Source organism: Urocitellus parryii, chromosome 3, assembly GCF_045843805.1.
Source record: "Urocitellus parryii isolate mUroPar1 chromosome 3, mUroPar1.hap1, whole genome shotgun sequence".
Lineage (NCBI taxonomy): Eukaryota > Metazoa > Chordata > Mammalia > Rodentia > Sciuridae > Urocitellus > Urocitellus parryii.
Genome location: NC_135533.1, coordinates 163,179,913 through 163,207,781, shown reverse-complemented (window position 1 = coordinate 163,207,781; position 27,869 = coordinate 163,179,913). Strand labels below are relative to the sequence as shown.

The window sequence follows — 27,869 nt, the reverse complement described above, 5'->3', positions numbered from 1 at the left end:
GATACAGTACCAGTCGAGATAACCCTTCTCAATTCTTCTAGATTTCCACCTAACAAAAGTACAGTGGTCACAGAGCTATTTCTGCAGACACAACCTCAGACACTGAAAACCTTGGTTTCCAGAAGCATCCACAGGTATCAACCATGTCAATTCAATGAATGTGCTTTTCAGCTGGTTTAGGGGTTGTTTAAATCTTTTCCTCAGAGTCATAGTGAACAAAAAAGGCCTTCTGGATAGGACCTGATACAATACTAAGTTCAACTTCAGTGCAATTAACGTATTGACCAGAACGTTTGCCCTAGCTCTATGAACCAGCCGCAATGGCTCCATAGCTCGTGGCACAAGCTAGCCAAGGTGATATGGGACACAGTTGAGCCTTCTGTTTGCCAAGAGCTGCCCTAGAAGTTTGCAGAGTGTCACCTACGGTGGCAAACCTGCCTCACCATGTCAGCTGCTGGCTGAGCAGTGAGCAGAGACCAGACGAAAAAAAAAAAGTCTCCAACAGGCTTCTGGGCAGAAGAACATTCCAGACACCTTGAAAGGCCCCAGGTCACTGATTCCACTGGGGGTCATTCATCTTTTCATAATGACTTCAGTCTATTTGGTGGGCCCAGGCTTTTTGTGACAACTGTGTTTGAGTTGTACCCCGAATGACAGGGAAGCAAACTATTAGTCATTGAAGAAAAAAAAAAAACTGCAGAAGCCTCAATAAGCAGAAATGGTCCCCCAGCGTCAACGCTACGGTAGCTTAGAAAGGAGAGAGTGTCTGCTAATGAGCTGTCACTATCTAGGGACATGGTTCTTCTAGAAAAGGAAGCTACTTCTTGGCACCAGGTCCTGTATGAGGTACACGGATTCTTGTGATGTCACCTCTGGCCATGTCGCAAAAAATGTTAATGCTACTGTCAGTGACTCGGAGAGGATGACACACTACTCCCCAGGACGGCCTCTAGGACACACTCATCAGGGGACACTGATGTCGCAGGGACCGCACCAGAACACCCTGGGATTGGAGAGTTTGGGGAACAAACAGGAATAGTTAGGGCCGTACCGAGCTCCAAGCGCCAGTACTCCAGGCGGCGTCTTGGGGACAGGCGTGTGTGTTACACTGCTCACGATCTGGAGGCTTGTCAAGGATTTCACAGCTCAGATCTGGGAAGCGTTCGCCGTTGGACCGCTGACAGGCCACCAGTCGCGTCCGGCTCCCTCCACCACATGGCTTTGTGCACTGCAGAGAGGACAGCAGACATTGCGGTGATTTTGTCTGAATGGCAGCGACACATTTTCTTTCCCATAAGGAACCTGTCTTAGCCAAACTCGATGACAGCATTGGACAAGGTGACTCTGACAGCTAGAGCCAGCGGTCACCACATCAATACTATCTTACAGTGGACCCAAGTCCTCCTCCCTGGGTGGTAGGGGTGGCTCACTGAGGGCTTCCCCATACCTAAGAGGGGTTTTGTATCCATTATCTCCTCAGGTGCAGAGTATAACATTTGCCCCGCTTAATATTTGGGGCCACTGAGGTTAAGGAGTCAATTAACTTGATCAAAGTTAATTTATGAACAAATGGCTAGGGTAAAACTCAAAATCTAAAAACATAAATAAAGCTGGGTGCAGTGGTGCACATCTGTAATCCCAGTGGCTCAGGAGGTTGAGGCAGGAGGATCGAGAGTTCAAAGCCAGCCTCAGTAAAAGCGAGGCCCTAAGCAACTCAGCGAGACCCTGTCTCTAATTAAAATATAAAATAGGGCTGGGGATGGAGCTCAGTGGTGGAGTGTCCCTGAGTTCAATCCTTGGTACCCAGGAAAAAAAAAATAACAAAAACAAAAACCCCCAAACTATTCAATATTAAATAAAGGAAATAATGACCTAGCCAGTTTTATTTTCTGGCAAACATGTTATTTTATTTTTTAAAAATAGTGCCTGGAACCCAGGGCCCCACATATGCTAGGCAAGTGCTCTACCACTGAGCTACTTCCTTAGTCAGACTCCACCTTCTGGCAACTTCTTTTTATTTTTAGGTACCGGGGATTGAACTCAAGGTCCCTTGACCACTGAGCTACACCCCCAGCCCTTTTTATTTTTTATTTTGAGACAGAGTCTCACTAAATTGCTGAGTCTGGCTCTGAACTCACCATCCTCCTGCCTCAGCCTCCCGGGTTGCTGGGATTACAGGCGTGCAGCACCGCGCCCAGCTATTTTCTGGCAATTTCTAAGCTGTCACCAACCTCTGATGATTTTCTGACTCTAATCTCTTTAGATCTTTATGATGCTAATGTATTTCTCTCTCTCTCTCTCTCTCTCTCTCTCAATCTTAGGACAAGGATGACTTGCCCCTGGGATGAATAAGCAATGGGGTGGGAGATGTTGGCTCAGACTCCTGGCGGGACTCAAACTTCTGAGGCAGGAACAAGTCGAATTTCTTGGACAGTACTGCTGTGCTCACATCCAGGGACCCTGACAGTCAGTTCCCCTGCTGTGTGAGGCCAGATCTCCCTAGAATCTGGAAGGATCGCTCTGTGCTGACAGCTCACATCCCAAAAATGCCTGCCCTTGGCTGGTGTGGGTCCAATTACAGAAGCTTAATCGCGGGTCCCAGAGGACAGGGGTTTTGCAAGGAGTTCTGGGAAACCCACAATCCACCAGGCTCCGAGCCTCCCTCCCCCTCCCTTCCCTTCGGGGAAGCTCTCCAGGATGAGGTAACTGTCGATGACAGTCAGCCAAAGCCCCTGCTCTGCCTGCCACTACCAGGTGGCGCGAATGGAACAGGGGAGGTGGGTGCCACTGCCCTCAGCCAGAGCACGCATCAAGGGGCCCGCAAGCTGGTTTCTCATTCCTCCTCTTGGCACCAGGGTCTCCCAGGTGCTAACTGACATTTTTCATTTCATAAATTTTACAGTCCAGACAGAACGGCTCGATGAGCTTTAAGTACGTGCTCTTCCTGTGGATTTAGCAGGAGAGGGCTGTATTCTTGGTTAAACGCAAAACCAGAAGCTTCTCAACTCCACCATTAAGTGCAACAGGGACTCAAGCTCCCTTTCATAACAGTACCATGAAGGATCATGAAGATTTTTAACATTAATGTTGTCAATTATTATTTTGGGGGGGTACCAGGGATTGAACTCAGGGGAACTCAACCACTGAGCCACTTCCCCAGCTCTATTTTTTATTTTATTTAGAGACAGGGTCTCACTGAGTTGCTTAGGGCTTTGCCATTGCTGAGGCTGGCTTTGAACTCATGATCCTCTTGCCTCAGCCTCCCATGCTGCTGGGATTATAGGCAGGCACCACCATACCCAGCTAAAAGCATCCATTTTTTTAAAAAAAAAATCATCAAAGATTAGTTAATAAATAACTTAAACCAGCATTTATCAACATTTTCTCCTAATCTGCCTTCTGTATGTATTCAAGCTGTCTCTTATTGGTTATAAGCAAATTGTTTAAATAAGAACAGCACGAAGCCAGGTTTCCTAATGTATCCCAAACCCAGAAGTTTCTATTCAAGCTGGTTCTTGTTCCTTATAATACAAACGATGATAGGATTCCTTCAGAGGAACAGGGACTGGTGGTTTGTCCTCACCTCTCCCCAGTTGCCGTAAGCCCACTGGGGACAAGGACCGGATTCGCAGGCCCTCTGCTCGTCGGGTTTGATTCTCTCCACACAGTCGTTTGCAGTGTATCCATTTTCATCCTGACATACCACGACACGCCGCTGGGCCCCTCCAGCACAGGTACTGGAACACTAACACACGGGGTGACAAGTTAACCCTCAGCACCATCTCCGCTGGAGAGACAAGCAGCAACTGGCTGCAACTCAGACAATGTGACAGAAACTGTTCCTGAGCATCTGCAACCAGGACAAAGCAGCTGGGTTTTTTTTTTTTTTTTTGTAACTGGGATTGAACTCAGGGTCATTCAACCACTGAGCCCCATCCCCAGCCCTTTTTTATATTTTATTTAGAGACAGGGTCTCACTGAGTTGCTTAGGGCCTCGCTAAATTGCTGAGGCTGGCTTTGAACTCGAGATCCTCCTGCCTCAGCCTCCCAAGTTCATGAGACTTCTAAATTAGTCCCATTTATTGTCGCCCTTAATTTCTCTGCAAGGTGGGGTGAAGTGGGTGGGGGAGGGGAGGGTCAATGGACATCATAGTTTATTTGGAGATTCTTCTTTTTGTGGCACTGTTGGGGAGTGAACCCAGGGCCTTGTGCATGCCAGGCAAGCGCTCTGCCAACTGAGCTCTCTCTCCAGCCCCTTTGGAGATTCTTTTCAAAATTTGGAGAGTTTATTTGGAACCAACGTTGGACGTCCCTTTCAACACAGAGGTCAAATTACTGGCTTAATGAATTGCCACTTGTTGAAATGAGGCTTCCCCAGGACCTCACTCAGTTACTGCAGGAGGCAGCCTGGAGTGTCATTGAGACAGGACTCCCTAGCAGGCTGACGTTCCCTCCGCCCCCTTGACTTCAATGGTTTCATGGGAACAAGATAGATATGTTTTGTTCATTTAATTTTTTTACTTCCCCAATGAACCTAGTTGAATTCGTCTTGAGGAGCCTGTCTTTGGGCACTTCAGTCTAACACGCTGATGGCTGAGGTTGGCATTCCCCCCCCCCATTTCCCACACAAGCTGCTCAGCTCTCTCGCGAAGCCGCACCTGGAATGTTTTGTGTTCCCTGATTTCCTTACCCTTTTAACCCAGAGTGATTGCCTGCATCCTTTACTCTGCCCCTTCAGTTATAAAATGGGTTTGCCTCCAAAATAACCATCTGGCCCTGGGAGCTATGTCATTTTTACAAGTTATCAAGTTGCACATGGCATTTGCAATCTTTTTTGGGGGGGGGGGTACTGAAGATTGAACCCCGGAGCACTCAGCCACTGAGCTATTTCGTATTTTATTTAGAGACAGGGTCTCACTGAGTTGCTTAGGGCCTCACTTTTGCTGAGGCTGGCTTTGAACTTGGGATCCTCCTGCCTGAGCTGCTGGGATTCCAGGTGTGCACCACTGCCCCCAGATCATTTCATTTTAATTCATACTACCAAAGAGAGCAGGAATTAATGGTACCCTCACTTTACAATTGAGGACACTGAGGCTCACAGGTGAGAGGACCTCTTCAGCCCCCTCAAATCTGAAAGTGCAAGTTTTTGGTCAAATGGAGACATCTGCAGTCTACCCGCACTGCTAACTTTTAGGGAATAAGATGCTCCCCTACCCCAAGCAGCACTTAGGTTATCTAACAGGAGTATTTCCTCTTTAATCTAATACCAGTGAAACAGCAACTATGCCACTATAGACAGTATTCATCTGGAAAATGGCAGAAAGAAAAGCCACTTTCTTTAAGAACTCCCTTTCCATGTTCATAGCGGCTCAATTCACAATAGCTGAGCTATGGGACCAACCTAGATGCCCTTCAACAGATGAGTGGATAAAGAAAATGTGGTATATATACACCATGGAATATTACTCAGTCTTAAAGAAGAATGGAATTTTGGTGTTTACCAGTAAATGAATGGAACTGGAGGCCATCATGCTAAGTGAAATAAACCAGTCCCAAAAAACCAAAGGACAAATGTTCTCTCTGATGTGCAGATGCTAACACACAATAACGGTGGAGAATAGAAGAAGTTCACTGCATTAGACAAAGGAGAATAAAGGGGGGGATGGGACTAGGAAAGACAGTGGAATGAATGGGCAGAACTTTCCTGTGTTCATATATGAACACATGATCCATGAAACTCCACATCATGTCCAAATACAAGAATGAGAAGTTAGACTCCATGTATGTGTGATAGCTCAAAATGCACTCTACTGTCATGCACATCTAAAGGAACAACAACAAAAAAAAAGGACTCCCTTTTAGAATAGTCTCTCTGCTCTTTCCCTCCAGGTCTGAGATGCCTGACTCATTCTGGTTTTCACAATACTGCCCAAGAGGCCACCTGCTTCTGTCACCCAGCAGTGACACCCGCTCCTCCATGCATTCCCTGCCCCTTTGAGGAGTGAGTCCTCCCAGAGCATCTTTTCGGGGACCATACTGAGTGGCTCTAACTACACATCTAACTATACATTGCCTTCACCCAGAGCCCGTTAAATCACACACCAGTCCCTAAGGAAGAGCAGACAGGTGCAGAGGCATTTCTAGAACTTTCCTTCCCCAAACTCGACCTCAGGGAGAGAAGCCAGTGTGTGAGGGGTGTCTTCTGTGATACTCACGGCTCCCCAGGGGCCCGTCCTCCACTGGTTTCCCCCCAGCACGTGTGTGCGGCTGGGGTTGGGGCTGCGGGGCCGGTAGTCCTCGTTCTGGAAGGGGTGCTGAGGGAGGCCCTTGTCCGGGGTCCGCTGAGGGCACGGGGACATGGCGCAGTCCTGTTCGGTCTCTGGGATGTAGTCGGGGTCGCACTCGCTCTGGTCAATCCCGTGGTCACTGTAGTTGACACATACCACCTGCCGGGTTGCCCTACCTTGCCCACACGTCACAGAGCACTATGTCGGATGTTCAGAAAGAAAAAGGGGTGGTCACTGGGGGGCGCGGTGGAGGCCTCGCATGTTCATTTCTGCACACGGCTACTACTTTCCCGGATGCTCAGGCCCCAGAGGCTTGGAATGGACCTTGACTCCTCTCTTCCTCCTGTCCCATAACTCAGTGTTCGAGGTATGTCCCTGATCCAGCCACTTGTCACGATGGCCACAGCGACGGTGGCCTGACTTGGAGATCTGGCCTTCCCTGGGGTATTGCGATGGCCTTTCAACCAGGCTCAGGACCTGATGCTCTCCGCCTGAGTCTGCTGTCTGTAGGTCCCACAACATGACCCTTTAGGACAAAAGTCACATCATGGGTCCCTCCAGTGACTTCCCAGGTCACTCACAATAATAACCAATGTCCTTCTGCTGACCTAGTAGGCTCTTTCTGGGGACACCACTGGGTACCTGATGAGCGCCTCTCAGTCACCCTCACTACGCCCTAGCCACCCTGGCCTCTAGGGTGCTTGTGCACACTCCAAGCTACCGGCTCGGGGGCCTCACCCCGCTGTGCATCCTGCTGCACCAAACAGAACCCGGGCGGCTGACTGTCCTCACTCAGGTCCTGCTCACGGCTCTCTCTAGGCGCTACTCGACTATGTCTAGCTCTCATCAGGACCTGCTGCTGTAGCAGACATTGCTTTATTTGTTCGCTGACAGGTTTCTCCACTGGGATATTCTTGCATAAGGCAGGGACTCTGTTATTCTTGGTTCGCTGCTCTTTCACAAATAGCTGATGAATAAACACCAGGATCTGACAGACAGATGCCTGGACTGAAGGATGGACACTGTTTATTGAGGACCTACTTTCTGTAAAGCATTTACCATCTATAATCTCAAATAACCCTCACAGCCATTTTGCAAAGTAGGTGCTCTTTTTGTTTTTGAGAGCAGAAGAAAAATGAGAATTGAAATTGCCTAGGATGATACAACTGGTAAATCATAATGTTTGGGATTTTAGAGAGTTCTATTTGACTCCTCCAATTTTATGTTCATATTTTGATATTTACTACTATAACCTTCATTCCTTATGTTTCCTTTTCACCTATGCTAAGCTTTTTCCTGGACTCCATGACTTTTTCAGGGCAGAAAGCAATAGTTTCCTGTAGACAAAGGTTCATCTACTTTTATAAAAACCCACAGAAATGTACATATGCACAATGGAATTTACTCAGCCATAAAGAAGAATGAAATTATAGCATTTGCAGGTAAATGGATGGGGCTGGAGACTATCATGCTAAGTGAAATAAGCCAATCCCCCCAAACCAAAAGCTAAATGTCCCCTCTGATGTGTGGATGCTGAACTCACCATGGGGCGGGGAAGGAGGAGTGGAAGTTTACTGGATTGGAGAGGGAGGAATGGGGAGAAGGGAAGGGGATGGGAATGGGAAAGACAGTGGAATGAATGGGACAGAAATTTCCCATGTCCATATATAAACACACGACCAGGGAAACCCCACATCATGCACAACCACAAGACTGGGAAGTTAGACTCCATGTATGTGTGATGTGTCCAAATACACTCTACTGTCATGTATATCTAAAAGGAACAAAGAAAAAGTAAAAAAACCCCACAGATGGTGGTTGGTGTGCACAGGGCACTGGGGGAGGATACTCACTTCCCACTCTTGGCAGGGAACTAGACCCACTTGACTTTGAGGGACCACAGTACACAGGAGGCCCCCAGACTCAAAGAAAGAGGGTGTCTTGCACTCTCCCCCCACCCATCCTGCACCCTGCGGACCCACTACACGCTGACATGTCTCCAGGAAGACTGGGGTTTCCAGCCAGCCCAGCAGGAAGGTCTGCAAGCCCATGATAATCAATCTACATCTTTTTAAAAATGTGCATCTTTTGTACCCCTGACCAGCTGTACTGTGGGTGGAATAACTCCATCACAAATTCAGCCCCATTCTAAAATCTCACCACTGACACTGGGACCCGGGCCCTTCCCCCCTCTGCCCATCCCCCACCCTCTCCCCTGTGCCCATCCCCCACCCCTGCCCATCCCCCACCGGTTCCCAATTCCTCAGAAGTCAGGGCTTACAGGGCTCCAGTCCAGGGCTTTCCACCTCCCACAGGGGGTCACGGAGCACTCCTCCTTGGCCACCGGTTTGGGCAGGGCAGCACATGCGCTGTCCTCAGCCACCAAGCCGTCCTCGTCCCGGCAGCTGACATACCTCATCCGGGTCCCTTTGCCACAGGTGGCTGAGCACTGGGTGGGAGGGAAACAGTGCAGCAGGGGACTGAGGGAGGGTCTTACAGGCACTGGCCACCCCCCGTCGTCCACCAGAGAACACCTGTCCTCTCTGCCCTCCCTGCTCCCCCCATCTATTTCTTACTGGAGTCCAAGATCCAAATCGCCACTGGGTTCTTGGAACATTGTGTGCGCTTCTCCTTGTTTCTGGGACCACTGGGGAGGGGTGGCAGGATGGGAATTCACAGTCCTAGATGCAAAAGGGGAGAAAACCTGTTTACTTCAAGTCATCACACATTTAGAGAGCGGATGAGAACACACGGGCAAGCAGTCCTGACCGGCCACACAGAGGGGGCACTGAGGGCATCTGCAGTAACGGGTGGGGCTGAGTGAAGTGAGTCAGTGTCCAAACCAAAGGCTGAGTGTCCCCTCGGATGTGCAGAGGCTGACTCACAATGTGGGGAGGAGAGCAGAGGTCACTGGCTGAGACACGGGGGGGATGAAAGGGACCGAATGGAGATGGGAACAGGAAAGACAGTGGAGTGAATGGGACAGAACTTTCCTGTGTTCCTATGTGAACACACGACCAGGGAAACCCCACATCATGTCCAACCACAAGAATGGGGAGTTAGACTCCCTGTGTATGAGATATGTGCAAATACACTCTACTGCCCTGGATATCTAAAAGGAACAATGACAAAAGAAAGAGTTCCCTTAACCCTTGGCCTTGGGGACTACATCTCGTCCCTGGTCCCTTCCTGTGTGACTCTTTCTGTTTCTGCCTTGAGCTGAGCAAACCCAGATCAGATTCCTGTGTGTCTCCTGATGGTCCTGGCTGGATTTCGTCAGTGCAGAATGTGATACCATGGGAATCCCTTTTCAGATGTCTGGCTTCAGGGCAGGGTCTACTAAATGATTTTTAAAGTCCTATTATAGATCCACTTGCTCATCTAAAAAGAGACGTCAGTCAATCCAGAGTCGGGAAGGTGCTGAGCAGCACAGTGGGCTTCCCCCACACAGGTACCAGAGGCAAACGGCCCGAGGGCATAGACAAGAGTGACTACTAAAGTAATCAGGAAGCGATAAGTTTAGGTATTTATCAGATTCATCTTTAATACCTTCTACTTAAATAAAGATTTGTATTTCTCATGTTAAAATAATGGCTATATTTAATCTCCAGCTCACCTAGTTCCTGTGACATTGACCCAGGCTCTGGTGAGCGGGTCCAAGCTAGCTTCAGCACACACTGCCTGAAATCATGACATTAGTTACTGAATTCTTTGAAGAAATCATTAAAAATTAAATCTAAGTTCAGGTAAAAGGAAGTCAACCAATATTTGCCACCTGATTAGAATAAAGTCAGAGTCAGGTGTGGTGGCGCATTCCTGTCATCCCAGTGGCTCGAGAGGCTGAGGCAGGAGGATTGCTAGTTCAAAGCCAGCCTCAGCAACTCAGTGAGGCCCAAAGCAACTGTCTATAAATAAGATATAAATGGGGCTGGGTGTGGGGGCTCACTGGTTGAGTGTCCCTGGGTTCAATCCCTGGTACCAAAAATAAATAAAAATAAAATCAGATATATATATCAAATAACCAGAAAAGGACAAAAGCAATGAAACAAAATATCAGACTCTAAACACAACATATAAGTAAATCCAGGTGATTTAACCAAGTGGCGGCCTGACTGCTGTCCCACAGAGGAGGAGAAGGTTCTGATTCTGTCTGAACCCCTGGGATGTTGTGGCGTCTCAATGCCCAACGCTGGTCACTGAGGTGGACAAGGGGGACTCACCTGGGTGTCCGTTGGTCTGGTGGCTGCGTTACAGTCACTGTCGTCTACCGCTGACCCGTAGGTCCCAATGATGCACTTCACTGCCCGCAGCTGGTAACCCTGTCCACAGGTGACACTGCACTGGGGAGGAAAACGGACACAACATTCAGAAGTCTTCCCTTTCCCCACTGCCCCAAACATGTGCCCGAGAAAAGCATTTCCATCATAGGAGGCCAGAGGGGCCGACACCCAAAGCACTTAGCTGCTAGCTCTGCACCGATCAGTAGCTTCATTTGCCCGTGATTATGATGACAGTATAATGATTGGACCATTCATCATAATGCATCAGTCTATTTACTGATCAACTATTATGTGACACTTGTAATTATTGTCGCCTCCTAGTAGAATTATATACATAGAGGTTTGTTACAGTTTGGATATGAAGTGTCTTCTGAAGACCCATGTGTGACGGCTTGGTCCCCCACACAATAATGCTCATCGGTGTGGCTTCTGGGAAGTGAATAGATCATGTGGGCCTGACCTCTTTAGTGGCCTAACCCATGAGAGCCACAGGGTCAAATGGGAGGTGACAGAAGTGCAGGCAGGTGGGGCACAGTTGGAGAAAGAAGATCACTGGACTTGGGGACCATATCTTGTCCCTGATCCCTTCCTGTCCAACGCTTTCTGCCTCTGGCTGCCTTGAGAATTTCTTCCCCTGTACCTTTCACCATGGGGTCCTGCCTCAGGCCCAAACTAATAGTGCCATCGGACTACAGACTGGCACCTTGGGCCAAGATGAACCCTTCCTCCTCTAAGTTGTTTCCGTCAGGTAGTTGAGTCACAGCAATGAAAAGCTCAGTGACTCGGGGTTCAGTCCCTCGATTGTGAGCCCCAAGGGGAGGGAAGAGCCCCCTTTCACGTGCGACCTGGACAGCACTCTAGTTCACACAAGGACTTCGCAGAGCTCTGCGGCCTTCCCTGGCTTCTGAAAAAACATTCTGAGGAAATAATCGGAGTTCGCGTCCCTACTTTTGAACAGCACGATGCTCTTATAATAGATCACAAGATGTTAGAAACCACCTAAAAATGCAATAATCAAAAGTTAGCTAAAAAGACACCATTGTATCCAGGTAGGAAAGGAAATAAATAAAAGGGCAAAATAAATCTAATAGATAAACATAGATTTTGAAAAGCAGTCTAACAGAGGCGTGAGGTCAGAGACATGGCAGAGTAAGTAAGAAGTTCCAAAAATTAGTCTCTCCACTGAAGCAACCATCAAGCTGGTAACAACGGGCAGAATCAACATTTTTGGAACTGTGGCATCTCAGAAAATCTTATGGCCACTCTGAGAGCACCGACCAATTTCAATAAGTGTGGTGGCATCTTTGCTCACCCACCTACCATATTGCACATTGCTCTCCAACGTGGGAACATTTTCCAAAACAGGTCACACGTTAGGCCACCCAAGAGGGCTCAAGACATTTAATAAGAAGGTAACACAAAGCATGCTTTCTGAACACAAGGGAATCAACAGAGGCAAATTGGCCAAGTTCACAGATGCGTGGACATTAACATGTGTTCAAACAACCCACAGGCCAAAGAAGAAATCACAAGGGACACAGGAAAGTACTTGAGATGGATGAAAACAAAACAGAAATAAGAAAATTTACAAGATTCAGGGAAAGCAGGGCTCACAAGAAATTGATAGTTGCAAATGACTGTGTAAGATAAAGAAAAACAACCTCAAAACAATTAGCAAAATGTGTATGTAGCTTAAGAAGGAAGAAACAGAAGAGCAAAGTAAGCCCAGAATTAGGAGAAGAAAGAAAATAATAAAGATTAGAAAGTTGGGTGTGGTGACACACGCCTGTAATTTCAGCAACTCAGGAGGCTGAGGCAGGAGGATCGTGAGTTCAAAGCCAGCCTCAGCAACTTAGCAAGGCACTAAACAACTCAGTGAGACCCTGTCTCTAAATAAAATACAAAATAGGGCTGGGGGTGGGGCTCAGTGGTTGAGTGTCCCTGAGTTCAAACCCTGGTACTTCACCCCTGCGCCCCCCCAAAAGGAAATGGAAAAATTAGAACCCTTGCGTATTGCTTTTATGATGTAAAATGGTACAGTGCTATGGAAAACCACTTGGAAATTTAAAAATTAAACATAGAATTGATGATCCAGCAATTGCATTCCCAGGTATATAGATCTCAAAGGAGTTAAATCAGGTACTCAAATAGATATATATTTGTGAATATTCAGCTAGTAATTCACAGTAGCCAAAGAGTAGAGACAACCTAAATATCCATAAAAAATAAAGGTATAAACAAATTGTTTTACATCCATAGAATGGAATATTATTCAGGTAAGAATTGGAATGAAATACCAATACATGCTACCACATAAGTGAACTTTGAAAGCAGCATGCAATACGAAGACAGATACAGATGGCCACATACTGTATAATTCCATTTCTTTTCAGGGGGTGGGGTACTGAGGATTGAACTCAGGGGCACTCAACCACTGAGCCACACCCCCAGCCCTATTTTGTATTTTATTTAGACACAGGATCTCACTGAGCTGCTGAGGGCCTCACTAAGTTTCTGAGGCTGGCTTTGAACTCACGATCCTCCTGTCTCAGCCTTCCCAGCTGCTAAGATTAAGATGTGCACCACCATACCCAGCATATAATTCCATTTCTATGAAATGTCCAAACAGGCAAATCCGTATGGACAGAATGCAAACTGATGGCTGCTAGGCCCTAAGGGAAGAAGGGTGCAGAGAACAACCCACTTGATGTGTCAAGGTTTCTTCTGGGGGGCTGATGAAAATGTTTTGGAAGTAAATAGAGACTGCAAAACATTATGAATATGTTATAGGTCTCTGATTTTTTTCATTTAAAAATGTTAGTTTTTGTACTATGAGTTTCACTTTAATTTTTAAAAACATGGCTGGGTGCAGTGTCGCATGACTCTAATCCCAGAGGCTCAGGAGGCTGAGGCAGGAGAATCATGAGTTGTAAGCCAGCTTCAGCAATAGCAAGGCCCTCAACAACTCAATGAGACTCTGTCTCTAAATAAAAGACTAAATAGCTCTGGGGAAGTGGCTCAGTGGTTAAGTGTCCCTGGGTTCAATCTCTGGTACCACCCCTCGCAAAAAAATATGGATGGCAGACATTGCAGAAATGAAGCAATGAAGCTGCTGTCATTGACTGCACGGAAATTTGGAAATGAAGACAGAGGCTAAAGGACAGAAGGGGCTATGGCTGGTCAGGGTGCAGGGAGAGTCATTCTTCAACATTCTTCAGGAGGTTACATAAGTGACATCCCACAGCTGCTCTAGCCCTGTGCTGGGAACTCGGAGTCCTGCTTCAACAGTACATGAACATTTGCTTCTATATTAGGGAGGACTGAATTCCAGGGGTGAATGCAAGACCCAGGGAGGCCCCCTCTCTCCTTTAAGACTGGATCAAGTTAAGACTACAGGACCCACAGAGCAGGAGGACTTGGGAAAGGTTCCCTCCAAGCCTGATGACTCTGTGCCCTTGATCTAACTCATTAGGTTGGAAGAGCCTGCTTCTTTCTGGGAAGCCAGCTTTGGAATCGCGACATTGGGAGCCAAAATAGCCCTTCCACATCCCACCCCAGACCTCCTGCCAAAGGCTCAGGCACGGATCGGATCATACTCTGTAGCAGCCCCGCGGAGGCAGACGCAGAGTCGGCTGTGGATTTGTTTCAGGGCGCACGTGCAGTTGAAGCCAAAGGGTGGGGCTGCGGACAGAGCCCTGAACTCTGGCAGGGAAGCGGCAACCTGGTGAGGGGAGCTGGACGGGGCAGAGGGTCTCGCGTGCTTGCTCCAGGGCCACGGAGCTGGGGAGGCCCAGAGCTGGGGAGGCCCAGATCTGGGGAGGCCCTGAGCTGGGGAGGCCCTGGAATGCCCAGCACAAGCCCTCCCCAGATAAGACGGGAAAGAATGTAGCCAAGAATCTTATCAATTGAAATACCTGTCCCCAGGGACCCGCCTGCCAGGATGCACATTCCGGCTGCTGACAAGTTTGCATGGACACTGGCTTGGTCTCAGGGTCACAGAGCCTGTCGTTTACTCGGTCTTCAAACTGACACCAGACCTGGCGATGCTTGTGCCCTTTTCCACAGGTGACCAAGCACTGCAATGAAAAGCAGAGGCAGTCAGGGGCCAGGCCATCCAGTCACCAGTGAGAAGAGGCGTGGCCTATCCCCATGGCTGTCTAGACAGACAGACGACGCACATGCACGCATGTACTCTCTCTCTCTCTCTCTCTCTCTCTCTCTCTCTCTCTCTCTCTCTCCTTTTTTTTCCTCCTCCTGCCCTCCTCTCTCTCTTCCTTTCTGTACTTAGTCTCTGAGCCACTTTTAAACAGAGAATAAACTCAACAGAGTGTCAATCCCTGAAATACTAAAAAGACAGCATTTGTGATTCTCTAGGGGTTTAAGTCCAACCGACTTGTGTTTGAACCCCAATGCAATCAAGTCAGAGGGGCCCCCTGGGCTTTCATTTTCTCATCTGTAAAATGGGTTAACAGCCCTGCCTACTGCAGAGTGTTGTGAACACTAAAGGAAAGGCATCCGGGTAAAGGACTTAGCACAAATATTACCTCAAAACACGTCAAATATCAACGTCATTATTGTTCATGTCCATTTAAGAAACATTTTTGGGGGGCAAGCACTGGGGATTGAACCCTGGGTGCTTAACCACTGAGCCCCATCCCCAGCCCTATTTTGTATTTTATTTAGAGACAGGGTCTCACTGAGTTGCTTAGGGCCTCCCTAGTTGCTGAGGCTGGCCTTGAACTCGCCATCCTCCTGCTTCAGCCTCCCAAGTCTCTGGATCAAGTTAAGACTACAGGACCCACAGAGCAGGAGGACTTGGGAAAAGTTCCCTCCAAGCCTGATGACTCTGTGCCTTGATCTAACTCATTAGGTTGGAAGAGCCTGGCTCTGGGATTACAGGCGTGTGCCACCATACCCAGCTTACTTTAGAAATTTTGAAAAATAAAGGACATTACTATAGTCAAAATCTCACTGCACGAGGGCCAAGTGTGAACTACACTTAGCTGTTTCCCTTCCAGTGTTTTTATCTAAGGAATTTTGGACCATTCTGAGTTCTTAGTCTGATCTTCCCCACCCCTAACTGATCAAAGGTCTGTTACCTAATTTGACATGATACTTCACCTAGAATTAGCCATCTAAGTAAAATTCAAGCCTACTACCACCTTTCATTTTTTTGGTGAGGTGGGTACCAGGGATTGACCTAGGGGTGCTTAACCACTGAGCCCCATCCCCAGCCCTTTCTATATTTTATTTAGAGACAGGGTCTTGCTGAGTTGCTGAGGCTGGCTGTGAACTCCTGATCCTCCTGCCTCAGCCTCCAGAGCTGCTGGGGTGGCAGGTATGGGCCACAGCACCCAGCCTCTTCCTTTCCGGTTTTTTTAAACCAGATAAGAGAGAGTTTAACTGAGACCTCAAACTTAGGTCTCCGGGTCCCCTTGGCAGGAGCCCTCACCACCGCCTGTATCTCCGTTTCCCCACCATTCATTGCACCGACAAGCACCCTCTCCTCCTCAGACCCGCACTGTGTTTGATGGTGAAGGTCAATGGTTAAGGCTGCACTTCCATGGAAGAGGGAAGGATACGGCTGTGGCGACTGTGTCTGTAAGGACCCTCCTCCCCACTCCTGACTTGGCTCCTTCATACTGGAACCTTGATCCCCTTCCTCCTGCGCCCCTTAGGAAGGTGGAAGGAGTGGGCCTCTTGGTGACTCTCCTGGGCTGGGCTCCCCGGGGTGAAGCTCAGAGCCCTTCTCCTCACTGTCCTGGACACAAACTTCACAAGCTCAGGGATGAGAAAGGCCCGGGTCTGGACCTCGGCCTGGTCCTTTTCTCTTTCATCTAAGTTTTCCTTCGGTAAATGGATGCCCAAGTCAGAGGTCCCTCCCTGGGGGGGACGTCTCTGATTTCCAAGATGAGGACTTGAGGCCTGAGCTAGCCGAGCCTCAGGATTACTACAGTCCTGACTCCCACTCCGATACTTAGGGCTCAACGAGGGGGCAGGGTGAGGGAGCTGGGACTCCAAAGTCACCAACAGAAGCTCTCATGGTGGATCCAGACACACCCCGTGACGTCAAGGTCTCTGGTGGACAAGGCCCAGCCAGTACTCAGTCAGAGCCTGGGTGGGGAACGGGCCTGCTGCTTTCTCAAGGGGTGGAGGGAGAGGTTCTGTAGGCTCAGCCTTCAACACACCAGGGGGACCCACAGTCAGCCAACCAAGGCCACCTAGGGAACAGCAGCTCCTCCATCTCACCTCTGACCAGTCTCCCGATTTCCACTGTGGACACGGGAACTCATTGCACCTCTGAATGGTGACTTTTTCCTGATGGGCACATTTGCTGTCATCCAGGACGTCATTGCGGGTGTTGACACAAATAGCCCTTCTCCTTTGGCTTCCCCCATCGCAGCTTTTAGAACACTGTAAGGAAAAGTCCAATCAGACCACTGCGGAGTCAAGATCCTCTTCTAACCTTAACCACCAACCCACCCGGCTGACTCTACTTTTTCTTTTGGAGAGATTTCTTTTGCATGCTCTCACTTTATTACCTGGGTTTATATTGAAGTCCGCAGTAGCTCATTGGCATAGGAAAATAAAATTGGAAATGGACTGAGAGGTCTAGAAAAGTGACTGGTTGATTTGTTTTACCACTTGCAATTGTTATTACCAGTTCTGCAATTGTTCTGCCTGGGTCAGACATTACCAATCAATCATGGGATTCTTTCCTTCGGAACTTGAATGGGTTCAGGCATTACATATCAATCACAGTACTCTTTTCTTCTTGTTCTCCTTTTTTTTTTTTTTTTTTGTACCAGGGATTGAACCCAGGGGTGCTTAACCCACTGAGCCCCATCCCCAGCCCTTTTTATATTTTATTTAGAGACAGGGTCTCACTGAGGTGCTTAGGGCCTCGCTTTTGCTGAGGAACTCACGATCCTCCTGCCTCAGCCTCCCCAGCTGCTGGGATGACAGGTGTGCACCACTGCTTCCAGCTAAATGGGGCTTCTTAATGCAATCCTGCAAGGAGCCACCATCAAGTCATCCGACTCATCCAAGAGGACGCTCTTCTATGAGAACCAACTTACTTCAGTCCAAGCCGAATAGCGCCAGCCGCCTGTGTTACATTCTCCTGAGCATTTCTCCCGGTTGCTTGGTTTGGGGTGACTGTTGCAATAACTATCATCCACCTTCTCGGTCTTGCCATCTAGCCTGCTGTATTTGGCACAGAAGATGTCTAACGTGCGGTAACCTAAACCACACTGGGCACTGCATTCACTCCTGCTGGCCACGTGCCACCTGTGAAGCAGAATAAAGAGAAACCAATGCATCTGTTAAAACACTCAGCCAATGAGCGGAAGAGGTGAGTTCTTTTTTCTTCCTTAACTCAAATACCCTGGAGCTCAAAGCCCCAGTGAGTTACTGAAATCCAATTTCAAACCAACTATCCATGTATTTTTCATGGCTGCGGGTATGCATAGAAGTCAAAGAATGATGACCAGAGTCTCTATCTTTGGGAAGATTCTCTCTGATACAGTCCATCTGAAATTTAAGGAACCAAGAAGAAGAAAAAAATTTTTTTTGGAATTCAACTGAGCAGAAAGAGCCACTTTATATTTAAAAAGCTCATGCAATCTAGCATTTCATTTGGCTTTTTCTAACAGAGAACTTCTCTTGGAAACCAATCACAGGAAGCCTCTGCTGCCTGGGCCCAGGCTAGGAAGTGCTCAATGAACATTCTGTGAGTTACTCAAAGAATGAAGAATTTGCACTGCAACTGTGAATTTCCAGTATGTTAAACCCTGTGCACTATTATCTGAGAACAAAGACTAAATTCTGCAAAGATGTGATCTACATGCTATAAAAATTAATTATAAGCTTTTAAAATTAGATTTGAATCTATAAATCTTTGTATCCCCAGTATCTTCAATGAAACTTTGTAGGCACACAGTAAGTGCTCAATAAATACCAATAAATTGTCAGTTTCTTTTAACACCCTAGAAACAAAGTCAGGAGGGCTTAAATTTAAAAAAAAAGGAAAATTAATAAAATGAGTCTTTTTTTTTTTTTTTTTTTGTACCAGGGATTGAACTCGGGGGCAATTGACCACTGAGCCCCATCCCCAGCCCTATTTTGTATTTTACTTAGAGACAGGGTCTCACTGAGTTGCTTAGGGCCTTGCTTTTGCTGAGGCTGGCTTGGAATTCTTACTTCAGCAGGAATAAACTAAATAAAAGAACTTGAAATACAATTTTGTTGATTGGATTTACAAATTCAAAAAAGATGATTTCTTGAAAATCTTCACTGGATTTGACTTTTGGAATTTGGCTACTGCTTGGAAATTGGATGGCTTGCTCATCTCCAGTGTTTTAAGAGTTCTTCTATGTACAACTGTTTGGAAAAGGAGTCGGGGGCAGGGGGAGAGGATTATTGCATGATACTCTTGTCATGGAATTTCTCACTGATGCTCAGAAGCAGGTCAGAGGTGCCCATTGGCAAGGACAGTAGGCTGGAGACTGTCCCTTGGAGGGACATAATATCGAGAGGATTTTGTTCTAACCCAGAACACATTCAGTGGGGCTTGAGGACCAGCGCTTCATCTCATCCCATCACAGTTTAACAGGGGCTAACTCTCCCTTCCTGCAGGAAGGAGGGCAAAAGTGTGGACCCATTCAACAGAAGCATCTGGAACTTTCAGCTGCACTTTGATCTTGGCTGCTCTCTGGGACAGGTTGTTTTCCATCCAGGATCAAGGAGGCAGGCACCCCAACCAAAGTCATTTCCCTGATGTCCACATGATGCCCAGAATCTCAGCAGAGAGGCCTGCAGAGTCTGTGGGAAGGTCATGTGAAAAATTCTTCCCAAATACTGTCACATGACTTAGATTTTCTTTCTGGACAGTGGTCTAACTTCGGTGTGCTGAGATCATTCAGTTCATTTCATGGGAAATTAAACACAATTATATCTAATGAGTAAATTTCATAAAAGCATCCCCCAATGTCTCGTCGATAAGTGGAAACTGAGGGACAATGTGTGATTGTGTTTGTGCTGGGGGACGGGGGAGTGTCTGGGTGAGGATTGTGGGATTAAATGATTTTATGAACTACCAAATTAAACTGGTTTTGATATTACAGATCTTCTCAGAGCCTCCAGGGTATTGATCAGTGTTATGCATCTCCACTGGGGAAGGACTTGTTTGTTAGGGCTTTTCAAAAACACTGGTTTGAGCTGGGTATGGTGGTGCATGACTGTAATCCTAAAGACTCAGGAGGCTGAGGCAGGAGGATCCTGAGTTCAAAGCCAGCCTCAGCAACATAGCTAGCAACTTAAGTGAGATTCTGTCCCTATGTAAAATATTAAAAAGGCCTGGGGGACGTGGCTCAGTGATTAAGCAACCCTGGGTTCAATCCCCAGTACCCAAAATAATTAGCACAAATCATGATTATATTGACATCAGGTTGACGGAGTGAAGGTGGCACTAGCTGGCTGTGTGACCTTGGGCAATCTGCTTAACTTCTCTTAGCCTTATTTGTAAAAGGGTGATGATACCTGTGTTACAGTGGTATTTGAGAAATCAACAGGCTATTAGGTCTATCAATAGGATAATATAAGATTTATATACAAGGCAATAAGAAATATAAATACTATCCTATCAATGTGAGACTATTAACAGAATAACATGTGTTAAAAATAATTCTTAGAAAACACGTGACCATATCCCATGACTTTCACAGTGATAATTAGAAAGAAGGCTAACCTGAAAGTGCTACCTTTCTCAATTTATTAAGGCTGTATCTCAAGGTATCTATGCACCAATTTAGTTTTTTTCTGCCAAACATTAGTGATTAATTCAGTCCAGCAATTAGTCCACTAATTATTTTTTCTGAAAGGACCTTTAATTCTAATTTAACCGAATTGACTGAAGCAAATGGATTTATTTGGATACTTCTGAAAAATAAAAATATTGTCTTAAATTGGGCATGGTGACAAGGTGTAATCCCAGCACTTAGGGAGGCTGAGGCAGGAGGATCATGAGTTCAAAGCCAGCCTCAGCAAAATCGAGGTGTTAAGCAACTCAGTGAGACCGTGTCTCTAAATAAAATACAAAAAGTAGGGATGGGGATGTGGCTCAGTGTCCAGTGCCCCTGAATTCAATCCCTGGTACCTCCTACCTTGCTGAAAAAAAGAATGTTGTTAGTGTGAATGCTCACCTTTTAATGACTGATATTTTATTTTATACAATAATATGGGACTTTGGTCAATGCTTTTGAGCAAGCCAATGAGCAAGCAGGTCAGTAACAATGTGTCAAGAGGAAGTGTGTGAGGGTGGAAAGGTAGTGTCTTTGAAGTCAGAGCCTCAGGTCAGGACTGGCTGAGAGCACACTTATCACAATTTCCACTTTGACTCCCATGACAGGCATTACTAATCAATCACAGCACTCTTCTCTCCCCACCTCCAAATCTGCATTCCTTCCAGCACTATAGGAAGCCTGCTGAAGGCTTTGGTCCAGTGCTGTGGGAACTTCAAAATGTTCAAGTAGTCACTCTGCGGCTTACGAATGGTGAGACCTTAACATAGCCATATACCACTCTGACCCTAATCTCTGGACTGCAAAAGAGGGATGAGGTGGCAGCACACCTTAGCTGCATCCACTTGACATGTAGAATACACAAGGCACCCCTAGGTTCTTCACTAGGACACTGTTAACCTTGCAGACAAGAGGAAAGCTTCAGGGTTCTCCACCCATTCAATACTTCCTGCCTCTGACTTCGCTTTCATAAATACTTGTTTGAATATCTAGATAGTTCTAAATAGACTTTCTTCTTGCTCCTCCATGCAACTTTGGCATGCCTAAGAGTTCATGTTCTGAGTGGAATGTGCCCTGGGTGGATGCAGAACATCACAGGCATAGAGGGATAAAGTCCCCCCACTCTTTGTTTTGAAGACTTTTAATTATTACTTTAAAAATTTAATTATTAGTAATATTATTGGTACTGGGGATTGAACCTAGAGGCACTTATCAGTGAGCCCCATCCCCAGCCATTTTTACATTTTATTTAGACACAGGGTCTCCCTAGATTGCCTAGGGCCTTGCTAAGTTGCTGAGGCTGGTCTTGAACTCTTGAGCGTCCTGCTTCAGCCTCCGGAGCCACTGGGATGACAGGTGCGTGCCCGGCTAGTTTCCCCACCTCTTGCTGACTTTGAATGCCTCATCAGTGAGTTCTGAAGATCTAGGTGGAATGTTTTCTGGCAAGTGCCACACTCTACTCATTATTTAATTCTTGGGAGAACAAGAAATCCACTGACATGTGTCTTAGATGATAGGATCAAACGGATGGAGAACTGGCTAGAGCTCATCTCACAAAATATCAGGAAGAAGGATTAAAGCTGAACACCCCCTCCTTCTGATCCACACGCCCAGACTCGCCGCAAGACCCTCTCCACTCAGCATCAAAGAGCAGGAGGCGCACGGGCCCACCTCAAGTCACAGTCTGTGCCGCAGGCTTCCGTGATGGGTGCTGGCTGGGGCAGCCCATCGCACCTCTGATCCGACACGGTAAGCTGGTCAGATTCCCTGCTGCAAACAGGCTTCCGTTTCCGCTCCCCTGAGCAAAGAGGACAAAAAAATTATTCAGAGCACACAGTCCTACTTAGACTGAGGTCTGGAAAGCATTTTCTACGGGAACACCAGCTTATAAATATTTTCAGTTTTGTTGGCCAGCACAATTTCTGTAGCACGTCTCAACATGACAGGGCAGAAAATACAGCTGTCACAGATTATCTGTAAACACATGGGTATGGCTGTGTTCCAATAAAACTTTATTTATAAAAGCAGGTGGCAGGCTGGAATTGGCCCTGTGGCTGTAGTTTGCTGACCTTAATTTAGCAAAAGAAAAAAAAAATCAAGAGTATGCGACTACTGAAACCATGTCTCTGAAAAATTAAAGTGGCAAGTGGATCTTGCTTGGCTATGCGCCTATGTGCCAAGCTCTTTAGATAAGAAAACCTAGCATAGCCCGAATTTGCCAAAATGACACCAAGATTTCATGTAGCTCCAGTCAGAATGGCAGTCACCAAGAATACAAATAATAAGTGCTGGAGAGGAATGGCGGGGGGAACACTTTCACACTGTGGGTGGATCCTAAATGGGTACAACTGTTGTGGAAATCGAATGGAGGCTCCTCAGAAGACTAGACAAGGAACCACCACAGGTCCCAAATTTATCACCCGTCTGTATTTACCCTGAAGAATTAAAGTCATCTTCCCACAGTGACACATGCACAGCCAAGTTTACAGCAGCACAATCCACAACAGGCAGACTATGGAACCAGCCTGGGTGTCCACCAGTGGATGATTGGATAAAGAAAATATGGTCTCTATACACAGGGGAGATTTATTTGGCCATAAATAAAAATGAAATATGTCATTTGCAGTAAAATGGATGGAACTAGAGATCATTATGTTAAGGGAAATAAACCAAACTCAGAAGGTCAAGGGTTGTATGTTTCTCTCATATATAAAAGTGCATGCCTATAATCCCAGGGGCTGGGGAGGCTGAGGCAGGAGGATCGTGAGTTCAAAGCCAGCCTCAGCAAAATCAAGGCTCTAAGCAACTGAATGAGACCCTGTCCCTAAATAAAATGCAAAATAGGGCTGGGGATGGGGCTCAGTGGTCAAGTACCCCTGAATTCAACACCTGGTACCAAAACTCATCATCATCATCATCATCATCATCATCTCTTGGAATCCCCACAAAAAAACCCGCAGGCGGTACCTTGGCAGGGCTTGCTGCACGCCTGCCAGGGGCCGTGATTGTTCCAGTAGAACTGCTGAGGCTTGTCTTCGATGGGAACGTTGAAGGAGTAGCGCACGTCGGGGTTGTAGAGCTTCCCCACCGACAGGACCTGCGGGCGGTGAGACAGGGGGCAGTCAGCCGAGCCCCAGCCCAGAGAGGGGCGTGGCCAGGGCAGGTCCTACCTGCAGCAGCAGCTCCTGCTCAATGCGGTCCGTGGAGTTGATGCGCTCCACCACGTTGTCCGACCCGCTGTACTCAATCACGGCGCTCCCAACGCGGATTTCCCTTTTGGACATGGTGACGACGAAGTCTCCGTTGAGCAGGAATTCACCTTTACTGCTTGATAAAGCTGTGGGTGAGGACAGAGAACCTGCTGATCCACTGCCCAGCAGCATTTGTGTGAAATATGAAATACCCCGATCATCAAGAATGCGAGTAACAGCAGATGTTGGCCAGGGTGTGGGGGAAAGGGTCACTCATGCGTTGTTGGTGGGACTGCACGCTCTGGAAAGCAGTGTGGAGATTCCTCATAAAACTAGGAATGGAACCACTATTTGACCCAGTTAGCCACTCCTCAGTATATACCCAAAGGACTTAAAATCAGCACACTACAGTGACATAGCCACATCAATTCACAATAGCTAAGTTATGGAGCCAACCTAGGTGCCCTTCAACAGATGAATGGATAAAGAAAATGTGGTAAATATATACAAGGGAATATTACTCAACCTTAAAGAAGAATGAAATGATAGCATTTGCCAGTAAATGGATGGAACTGGAGATCATTATGCTAAGCAAAATAAGCCAATCCAAAAAAAAAAAAAAAAAAAAAAAGTCCACGTGTTCTCTCTGATACACGCAATTGGAAGTAGGGAGGGAAGAATAAAAGTTCACTGGATTAGACAAAGGGGAATGAAGGGAAGGGAGGGGGATGGGAATGGGAAAGACAGTGGAATGAATGGGACAGAACTTTCCTATGTTCATATGTGAACACACGACCAGGGAAACTCCACGTCATGTCCACCCACAAGAATGGGAAGTTAGACTCCATGTATGCATAATAGGTCAGAAAACACTCTACTACCATGTATATCTAAAAAGATCAAATAAAAAATAGTAAACAAAAGAAAAAGAAAATGAGATCCCACCCTGACAGGCCGAGAGTCCACAGATCAGGGGCTTTGCAGCCCCACAGGCACGAGCACATTCCTGATTCGCCCAATGCCAGCTGTGTGTCCTTAGGCAATCCACTTTCCCTCTCTGACTCCATTTCTTTAAAATGAGGTAAAACATCTACTCCTGATGGTGACTATGGAAACCAAGTGGAATAGAGAAAACTAAGAGAAACAGAATACAGGGATCTGGTGAGCCTGGGGCTCCCTGAAGAAGCCCCACAGTCACAGGACCACAGACGGAAGCCAATGTATTTCATTGTATTTCATTTGGTTTGACAATGTGTAGCCGTCCGTGCATGGAGAAGGTCTGCAAGCGGTCCCCTCCCACACAGGCACACTTGATGTATGCCTTCATTACTTGAGCCTGCTGAGTCTTTGTGGGGTCACCTCTATTTGACAAATGGTGATACCTGCAAATACACAATATGATGCTCAGTGCCACCTTTCCAATGAGGCCCAGGGGGGCGGCCAGCCTCACATGTGGCCCTGGGGATCCTTTTCTCCAGGCAGTCACCCTGTTTCCCCCCCTCCCACACCCAACAGGAATGACTAGGAAAACCAGGGACTGAACCCAGGGGTGCTCAACTACTAAGCCCCATCCCCAGCCCTATTTTGTATTTATTTAGAGACAGGGTCTCACTGAGTTGCTTAGGGCCTCACTAAGTTGCTGAGGCTGGCTTTGAACTCGTGATCCTCCTGCCTCAGCCTCCCGAACTGCTGGGATTAGAGGCCTGTGCACCATGCCTGGCCTCTCTCTTCCTTCAATCTCTAGTTTTAGGGGAGGCTAACTGCAAGGTGATGGGATGCCCAGGCTGAGGTTCCTGCAAACACCCTGGGGAAGCTCAGAGAACTGAGTTCTTCTGCCAACTGCAGGAGTGTAAGCCAACCAGGAGCGGATCCTCCAGCCCCAGGGGAGCCTTCGGATGAGACCACAGCCCTAAATGTCGTCACCTCACACCAGCCTTCAAACCAGAAACACCCAGTTTCACTGCTCCCACATTCCCGATGTGAGAAACAGAGACATTTCCTACCCTGTGATGTCACACTGTGTCTTGAGATAACTCGTCACATGTTAGCAGCCCCAGACACCTGCCTGGACCATTCTTTTCCAAACTGCAAATGTCACTCAGGGTCAGCACAGATTCCATCCCTTTTCCCATCCTAGTTTTTCTCCATGGCCTTTTGATTCTGCACAACTATCGGGGCCCCCCAGGGGTGAGGGTGGACACTGTCTCACGACCCACTACTACTGTGCTTCTTAAGGGGAAATAGCAGGTGCTCACTAAAGTCTTCTTTATTTTTTTAAGTGAATGTTCCCCAAATCTTGCAAAAGATAAAAGAATCAGTGAAGTTGAAGAAATAGAATTGGAAAACTGCATGGATTAAGTGCTAAAACACTGGCCAGATGAGGAGCTGGCTGAATTGAAGCAATGATGAAAACTAAGAATGGTGGTTACAGGGGGCTGGAAGGAGGGGGATTGGGAAGAGGGTTCAAAGACAAATAAATGTTGCAGATCTGATTTACTGCACGGTGACAATGAGTCCAGAGGGTCGGTCATCAGTGTCATTTCCAGCTGGATGTGCACATGCACAAATAAAGGTAAGGAAATGGTCACTATGCTAAAACATGTAAATTATCCTGTTTTGGCGATTATTTCACAGTGAAGAGTTATATCAAAATGGCAAGCAAGGCTCGATGGCCCACTCTTGTCATCCCAGCAGCTTGGAGGCTGAGGCAGGAGGATCGTGAGTTCAAAGCCAGCCTCGGCAACTTAGAGAGGCCCTAAGCAATTCAGTGAGACTCTGTGTCTGAATAAAATACAAAATAGGGCTGGGGATGGGGCTCAGTGGTTGAGTGCCCCTGGGTTCAATCCCCAGTACCAAAAATAAAATAAAAAGGCTCCATGTCACTCTTTAAGAAGGCACTATTGTCTTGTCATTACAACTGACTGCAAGCAAAACTTACAGAAATATATGTACTGATGGCTTTTGATCTCCAACCTAAAACACTCGGAATGACTCCAATTAAAATGTAAGTTGTTGAATATGAGCTAAAAAGAATCTTATTTGCATGCTTTCAGATTTACTTCTCAAGATAAAATTCCAACCATATATTTTCCCTCTATTTGTGGAAAAACATTGGTTTCACTTTTAGGGAGCTGGCCCTCTACTTCCCAGTCATCCAATGCTTCGGGGCCATTTAACCTGGAAGGTCATCATGGATTCCCATGCACGGTCCCCTCACCACACCTCCGAGACATCCACCTGCTGTTCCTGACTTAAGGGAGAAACAGGCCTGACTTGGTATTAAATTAACTTCCCGAGGCCAGGTGGCTTCTAATCAAGAAAATCTCTCTCCAGAATTTGGGAGCCACTAACATTTTCCAAGAAGGGCCTTGGCAAATGTTCAATGAATGAATTTATGCATCCTTTCCTTGGTTTACAAGTGGAAATCAAATTTGTTTAGGTCTGCAGCTTTTAAAAAATTTAAATAGTGGGTCTTGCTAGACAGCCTATGCCTTGTAGTAAAGAAATCATTTAAAAATTTGCTTTTGTAAACCCAAGAAAGATCCCTACCCTTAGTAGGTGTGCTACTGATGAAGTGGTGGCACACACCTGTCATCCCAGCTGCTGGGGAGGCTGAGGAAAAAAAGGAGGATCATGAGTTCAAAGCCAGCCTCAGCCAAATCGAGGCCCTGAGCAACTCAGGGAGACCCTGTCTCTAAATAAAATACAAAATAGGGCTGGGGATGGGGCTCAGTGGTCGAGGGCCCCTGGGTTCAATCCCTGGTACCCAGAAAAAAAATAATAAAGAGCGAGTGATGGATTGAACCTGACACTGGTGACAGAGAGAAAAGAGTGCTTCCAGCCCAGTGACTGTCCCCAGTTGGTGTAACCCTCGGGCAGCCCTGTCTCGCCTGTAGCCCCTGCAGTGTGAGGCCCACCTGCCATGCAGGATGCCGGAGCTCCAGTGGGTCACTGACCCGACAGTGGTTTCCATGGCACCTCGGGTGTCCTGGGGCTGCTCCCTCAAGCGGGTCACTTACATGGTGACGGCATGATGTGCTGTCAACCAAATCACCTAATTCTTTCAAGCTAAGTTACGTGCTGGCTATGCCGCTGACGCTTCACTGGAGATGGGGAAGTGGAATGTCACATGCCAGCCCCGCCAAGAAAGCCACAGTGGAGCCTTGTCCATGCTCACCGCATGGCAGTGCCGGCGAAGGTTAACCTGGCTTCCTCTCCTAATTACGCCCACCTAGAGGGATGCCATCCTGCACCCCGTGTTTCTTATTCCATTTCACAGGGAAGGGAGAAGAGGCCAGGAGCTGGAATGCT

At 47.2% G+C, this 27,869-nt stretch overlaps 1 protein-coding gene across 1 annotated transcript in view; it reads right to left on the bottom strand.

Moving 5' to 3' along the window:
• Adamts9 (ADAM metallopeptidase with thrombospondin type 1 motif 9) overlaps nt 1-27,869 on the bottom strand; it is a 154,532-nt gene that overhangs the window by 65,893 nt on the left and 60,770 nt on the right. Inside the window, exons 17-28 of the mRNA XM_077796192.1 lie at nt 23,538-23,704; nt 23,335-23,464; nt 22,039-22,165; nt 17,647-17,857; nt 16,817-16,981; nt 14,482-14,643; nt 10,508-10,627; nt 8,864-8,968; nt 8,569-8,736; nt 6,216-6,485; nt 3,584-3,745; nt 1,052-1,228 (exon numbers count right to left, since the gene is read on the bottom strand). Of these exons, the coding sequence (XP_077652318.1) occupies nt 1,052-1,228; nt 3,584-3,745; nt 6,216-6,485; nt 8,569-8,736; nt 8,864-8,968; nt 10,508-10,627; nt 14,482-14,643; nt 16,817-16,981; nt 17,647-17,857; nt 22,039-22,165; nt 23,335-23,464; nt 23,538-23,704 (1,964 nt within the window). The remainder of the gene's footprint in view (nt 1-1,051; nt 1,229-3,583; nt 3,746-6,215; nt 6,486-8,568; nt 8,737-8,863; nt 8,969-10,507; nt 10,628-14,481; nt 14,644-16,816; nt 16,982-17,646; nt 17,858-22,038; nt 22,166-23,334; nt 23,465-23,537; nt 23,705-27,869) is intronic.